Source organism: Melanotaenia boesemani, chromosome 9 (assembly GCF_017639745.1).
Source record: "Melanotaenia boesemani isolate fMelBoe1 chromosome 9, fMelBoe1.pri, whole genome shotgun sequence".
Classification (NCBI taxonomy): Eukaryota; Metazoa; Chordata; class Actinopteri; order Atheriniformes; family Melanotaeniidae; genus Melanotaenia; species Melanotaenia boesemani.
The window spans coordinates 31,242,743-31,249,819 of NC_055690.1; the positions used below are offsets into that span (position 1 = coordinate 31,242,743).

At 41.3% G+C, this 7,077-nt stretch overlaps 1 protein-coding gene across 2 annotated transcripts in view; it reads right to left on the reverse strand.

The window, feature by feature from the left end:
* Positions 1–182: 182 nt before the first annotated feature.
* Positions 183–7,077, reverse strand: part of acsl3a (acyl-CoA synthetase long chain family member 3a) — a 28,020-nt gene continuing 21,125 nt past the window's right edge. For both annotated transcript variants that reach the window (XM_041994817.1, XM_041994818.1), the window contains exons 11-15: positions 4,841–4,915; positions 4,294–4,485; positions 3,837–3,951; positions 1,494–1,651; positions 183–1,406 (exon numbers count right to left, since the gene is read on the reverse strand). In XM_041994817.1, coding sequence (XP_041850751.1) covers positions 1,249–1,406; positions 1,494–1,651; positions 3,837–3,951; positions 4,294–4,485; positions 4,841–4,915 — 698 coding nt within the window. In that variant the 3' untranslated portion in view covers positions 183–1,248. The remainder of the gene's footprint in view (positions 1,407–1,493; positions 1,652–3,836; positions 3,952–4,293; positions 4,486–4,840; positions 4,916–7,077) is intronic.

Here is a 7,077-nt window from a genome sequence, read left to right on the forward strand (position 1 = left end):
TTTACACCTCAGACTGCTGACCATTACTGCTAATAAAATTAGTTTCCAACAAGTTATTTCAGTTATTTAATCAGTGAAGACTGATTTCACTCCTCGGTCATCTTTTGTGACTCTTTTAGACTCAGAGCAGCTCAGGACCAAATAATGAGGTGATGATGACAGAAAAGAAAGGGTCTCACAGATAAAACACAATCTTTATTTACTTTATTTGATCCAAAAGGCAAATTACAAATAAATATTTGGATGTAGGGAGGCAGGCTCTCCATGTGGTGGGAGAAGAGCATGAGCTTCCTCTGCTGATCACAGCTCCACGTTTACACAGTTTATTACTTCAGTGGAGAATCATTCAGGAATCAGGAAAAGGCGACAGGTGTCTCACCCTGGGTTGTGTTTCTGCATCACACTTTGCTTCCATATGTGGCAAAGCTTTAGACCAAATAAAGTTTCATTTCTGTCCTTTCTGTAATCAGCTGCCATACTTTGGCAGAAATGATAAATGATCATATTGCACTAGACTTAATCAAACACAACAACGATTACAGTTTTTCCATCTATTCAACAGGAATTTCTCTTCTGTAAACTTCCAAAAGGATCCTCTGCCAATGCGGGAGATTCAACAGACTAAACACATGTGCAGTTTCTTCTCATCTTAAATAATCCCAGAAGTTTTCATTCATCTCTGAAATCAGCCTCACTGGAAGGAGTAAATCACCAGATGGACGGGGCTTCATATTTTGCCCTCAGATGACGTTATGATTTTGTCCTACCAGTCTGACGGCGGGTGGCAGAAAAAATAAACCAAGGGCAGAACTCAAAACAAGTTCAAGACAAAAAGAGAAAAGAAAGCAAAAAGTCAAACTTCTCCTGACCTGCAGGAAAGCAAAGAGACACTGAATGGAAAAACTTATTTGTGGACGGAGTGAGTCTAAATCTGGTGAAGTGAGGCAGCGAACTGACCTGAGTTTCTGCTGTTTCACTCAGACAAGAGTTCAACATCAGCTAACACCTGCTCTGTTTCATAACTCACATCTGGAACAACAAAGATCTCCACACCTGGATGAAGAAAAGGCCACAGTGGGAAAAAAAACAACAAGCTTCTTATACTAATCCTCAAAAATTTTCATGAGAAATTCAAATAAAAGCTAAAACGTGTTAATCCTTCTCTGTTTTAATGATCTGAGGAGTGTTAAGATTTAGGTCATTGATGGGTGGAGGAGGTAATTTGAGGGTCTGGTGTGGTTCTGGTGGTTATTTCCCACCATACATTCTCTCTATATCGTCTTTGTAATGTGTTTTCAGCTCTTTGCGTTTGAGCTTGAATGCATCGGTCACTAATCCGGTCTCGGGGGTCCACGGGTCTGGGCTCAGGCGGATCTTGCAAGGGATCTCAAAGCGTTCTAGCTGGGCTACAACAGAAGATGAAGACGAAACGTTAGCTTGTAACTCAGTGAGAAACCATCTCAGCAGCCTGGGCCTCTGTTTGACCTCCTCACCTGTCAGCGCAGCCTCAGTGATCACCTTCAGAACCAGCTCCTCCACCGCCTTGCTGTTGCACAGCTCCTCCCACGACCCCCGGATACCATACTGACCCGTCAGAGCCATTAGCTGCTTTTGATTGGGAACCACGAAGCCAATAACGTACGTCTCATCGCTGCAGAGCAGGAGCAGGAGAGGAGGCAGGGTGTCAGAAATGAGGAAAAACAGAGTTATCAAATGAAAGTGGTCCTCTGAAACTGAACCACTGAACCGAATAAGGTGAAGGAGCGGAAAGATGTGCATGCAGCGCAGTGAGGGAACCATCATTCCTCATCGGGTGGAATTTCTCCCCTTATAAGGAAATAAAACCAACAGAGATCTGAAGTGACCGAGAACATGCTGAAACCTCAGATTCTCATGAAAAACAGTATGTTGTACCACTCCACAGAACTGGATAAACATTTCAGGCTGTGGAAATATGATAAAATTATGAATCAAGCATCTGCACCATGGCTGGTAAACTCAGGCTTTGTCTCAAAGTAACAAGAGAATGAAAAGAATGCTTGAATATGAGGTAAACCGTTGTTCTTACGTAAACTTTCAAGGACAGACTCACTATAGAAAAAGTTTGGACTCTGAGTAAATGTGAATAAAAACAGAATCTCATAATTTAATAATTTATTTACAAAAGAACACAGAAACAAATGTTTAAATTAAGTAACTTTACTTCATTTGATTCAGCAACACATCAGTAAAAAGTAGTTCCAGGATGATGTTTAACATTGTGTTGCATCTCCTCTTCTTCTAACATCTGTCTGTAAACATCTGGGAAGTGAGGAGAACAGTTGATGGAGTCTGGACTGCAGACAGGCCACTTCAGCAGCCGAACTCTTCTCCTGCGAAGCCATGCTGCTGTGATGGATGCAGGATGTGGTTCAGCATTGTCTTGCTGAAATCTGCAAGGCCTTCCCTGAAAGAGACGTTGTCTGGATGGGAGCAGATGTTGCTCTAAAACCTCCATGTACTTTTCAGCATTGATGGAGCTTCACAGTTGTTTTGAGCTAAAAAAAAAAAAAAGAAAAAAAAAAGCTGGACGGTCCCCCTGTAATGTAGTCCGGAGGACGCAGTGTCTATCTTCATGATAGTAATGAACTCAAGAAAAGGGAGTGTTTTTTACTTCTTCCTACGTCTTTTTGAACATGCAGATTGCCATTTTCCCTTGTTTTGGGAACCGTTTGTCTCTGTTTAACCACTTGTTTGGTTTTCACAGATTTCAGAAAGAATTTCACTTTGTGATCCATCTGAACAGTTTTCCACTTTGCCTCAGACCATGTTAAACGAGATTTAATCCAGAGAAGACCACAATGTCTCTGGATTCTGTTCACATATGGATTCTTCTTTGTATGATAGTTTTAATCTGCATTTGTGGATTTCAGGGTGAACTGTGTTCACAGATAATGATTTCTAGAAGTCTTCCTGAGTCCATGCAGTGATTTCCAGTAGAGAATTAGGTCTGGTTTTAATGCAGTGCTGTCTGAGGACGCCAAGATTACCAGCATCGAATACTGATTTTCACAGAGATGTATCCAGATTCGCCAAATCTGTAGATGATGATTCAAGGCCTTCATTACAATAATTAGAATGTGGTTACTCTGAATTGCAGTAAATATAAAATTAAAAATAAAGTTTTCTGTGCTCTAGAGAAGGAATTTGTGTGTCTAAAGTCACTACCAAATAAAAAACATTCCATCCTGTCACTTTGTTTGGGCCTGTCTGTCATTCAGTGATTCAGTGATGGCTCCAAACAGAACAATCCAGTCCCCCTTCTTTATCTCCACACACTGCTTCATATCATGACTTGGACCAAATTCTGTTTCATGTTTCAGCAGGTAGACAATAACAAGTCAAGGATCTGACATCTACCTTCCAAATAATATCTGGTTATTTTAAATCTTCATTTGTTATGAAATGCAGTGAGCTGCCTTTCCAAAACAGACTTCAGCGTATGGACAATATTTCATCAGAGGAAGAGAACCACAGTGAAGTCCAGGTTTTTATGGAGCTGATCTGTGACAGAACAGACAGGTTTTTCTTGTTTTTTTAGCCTCCAGATGCAGCATCTCTGTTCAACACATGACCCATAATGACCCGGTTCCTGAAAGATGGATCAGCACCAACTCACTGACACCAAAGGAAGAAAATAAACGTGTGTTTGGTTTGGTGTGTGTTAGTGCGAGTTCTCAGGGGTTTTTGAGTGTAATTAGTGTACAAATTTAGGGCAGCACAGATCAGAGGATTAAGCTGTAAAAAATCATTTAAAGAGAGCTGAATGCTGTTTCAATACTTCCTGCAGTACACACCTGTTGGCATACACACATATGTTGTCGACCAGAGGGCAGTTCTTCAACACGGCCTCCACCTTTCCTGGAGAGATGTACTCTCCTGCCTGCAGCTTGACCAAGTCCTTTTTACGATCTGGAAACACAGATGCACACATACATTAATGTGAGAATAAGGAAGGAGCAGTGTTTGTGTTTAGCCAGCATCAACTGGATAAGAGAGGAAAGCAGCACTGAGGAGGAATTCTAGGAAGTGAAGTCAAATCTGATTTGTTTAAAGCTGTCCTGTCAGGCTGATGGATGCAAGTGGAGCAGAGATTTTCTGGAGAAATTCCAGGAATTTGGGCCACAGTGTTGATAATCTGTGCTGCTGATACAGCTGCATTACAAAAATAATAAGAAATGAAAGCTTCCTGGAATGTTATCTGCATCTACCAAACATCCTCTGATCTCCATCTGTCATCCTCAACCTCCTCACCAATTATCTTGAGGCAGCCATCTTCATGAAACTCTCCGATGTCTCCCGTACAGAACCACCGCTGGCCGTTCTCATCTACCATGAAGTCTTCTTGGTTTTTAGCCTCGCTCTTGTAGTACCCCATGGTTACATTGGGTCCACCAATGATGATCTCTCCTCTGGGATGTGGTTTGTCCGTGCTTTGGTAACCGCCTGAGAACAGGGTGGAATTTTATTGGATTGACATTAAAACTGGTGGAAAACAAATTCTCCCAAAGAAAAAAACATCTGCTTCTGCTCTGGAAGAAAAACAAGCGATAAATTTAAAATGATAAGCATCAAGGTTTAACCAAGCAAAATAAAAATGAGTTATGGTCTATGATGTAAAAAGACGAAGGTTGAGTGACGTGGGATGCTCTCCTTACAAGGTTGTGGAGTGGATCTCTCCTGGAGGAGCCTGGAGAAGTGAACATGTATGATGGATGGGCCATTTGTTTGTCTGTGTGTGTGAGAGAATACACATGATGACAAAGTGGTGATGAAATGTGTGTGTGGTGCAGCTCCTCACCCTCCACCCAGTCTTTTAGCTTGATCTCACAGCAAACCAGCGGTCCTCCCACTCTCCCAGTGCTGTAATCCCACACTGGAACACATACACACACATGATCAGGAAGCCCACTAGCATCTAGACACAACATTTATCGCCATAGCAACACGACCTCACTTGCTCCCTTGCCATGAAACCTCATCTCAAAGGAACTCTCACAGCAGTGTTTACTGGCTGGAGTGGATGAAGTGACCAGAGTGGACTGCCTGGGAAAGGCTGACGGATCTTCTGCCACTTTACAGAACATCAGTTCTGATATTCTGAGAAAACTGGATCCATGTTTACAAGAAGCAGCAAGACATGTCTGTTCTTACCAAAAAGTGTGGACTCACATGTTTTACAGCTTGTTGCTCACTGGCTTTCTGCTAATGCTGGTTTTTTTAAGAACTGATAACCCACTGCCTTGTCTGTTTACTGCCACACACAGAGTCAGGAGATCCACTGATGTTTCCCATCCTAGCAGGAAAATACTCCTTCCCTCCTCTGCATACCCCCCCTCATAATCACAGCTGTTATGTTGTGTAAAATGAATCATATTCTGAGAAAACTGGATCCATGTTTACAAGAAGCAGCAAGACATGTCTGTTCTTACCAAACAGTGTGCACTCACATGTTTTTACAGCTCGTTGCTCACTGACTTTCTGCTAATGTTGGTTTTTTAAGAACTGATAACCCACTGCCTTGTCTGTCTACTGCCACACACAGAGTCAGGAGAGCCACTCATGTTTCCCATCCCGGCAGAAAAATCCTCCTTCCTTCCTCTGAATACCCCCTCTCATAACCACAGCTGTCATGCTGTGGAAAATGAATCGTTTTACAAACTTTCCACACTTGCTAAATTATGTGTTTTTTCCCCCAGCAAATTAGGCTTTTCATTTTGATTTCATTCATGTTCTGTTCATATCCTGCTGACTTCTGATGTTGAATTTTTCCTAATAAACAAGACTAAAAGCTTCCAGCATTGACAGTGGCTCTTTCACATCAGCATGTGTTCATACTGAGAAGGTTTTATTATTCATTATGCCCATTTGCATTAATATGCTAGCGAAAATAACAGAAGCAGAAACCAAACACAGCTTAAACTTCAGCCTGTATAAAGTCACAGTTCAATCTGGAAACAGCATCATTAGGAGATGATTTCTGCTCAGCTTGCTTGGTTGAACAAACTGAGGGCAGTTCTGTATTTATCTGGCTGTAAATAAAAAGTATTGGATGTGTGTGACTATGGACATATGATGGTGAAGCAGAAGGTTTATGATTCATGCATGAAATCTAATGAATCTGCAAGTGTTCATATAAAAATTTAAAAACAGCTGCTGCTTAACTGTATAATCTGTTTTTATTTTCAAACAACAGCAAATGCTGAAAATACAACCCCAATTCCCAAAAAGATGGAAAACTATGTAAAATGGAAATCAAAACTGAATGCAATGATTTTTTTAATCTCATCAGTCGAAGTTTTACCCCCAGTAGAGCATGAACAGCCTATCAGATGTTGAAATTGAGACGTTTTACTATTTAATGGAAAATATGAGCTCATTTTTAATCTGATGACAGGAACACATTGATAAGAAGTTAGAACAGGGGCAACTAAAAGCTGAAAAAGTAAATTATAGGAATCAAAAACAACTGGAGGAGCCTTTAACAACTAATTAGGTCAATTGGCAACAGACCATTAACATGACTGGGTATAAAAGGAGCATTTCAGAGAGGCAGAGTCTCTCAGATGTACAGATTGACAGAGATTCACCAATCTGAGGCAAACTGTGTCTAAAAATTGAAAAACAATTTCATGTTTCTCAAAGGAGACAGGAGCATCCAGCTTATTTAATAGCTGAAAAGCTGCATCTCTGATGGGATGGGGCTACATTAGTGTCTATGTACAACGTGTGAACAACCTCCACATCTGTGAAACTCCATCAATGCTAAAAAGTATATAGGGGTTTTAGAGCAACATCTGCTCCCATCCAGACGTCTTTTTCAGGGAAGGCCTTGCAGATTTCAGCAAGACAAACCACATCCTGCATCCATCACAACAGCATGGCTTCACAGGAGAAGAGTCCGGCTGCTGAACTGGCCTGCCTGCAGTCCAGACCTTTCACCAATACCAAACATTTGGAACATCGTTAAGTAAAAATCCAGCAATGAAGGTGCAGGACTGTAGAGCAGCTAGAATCCTGCATCAGAACAGAATGGGA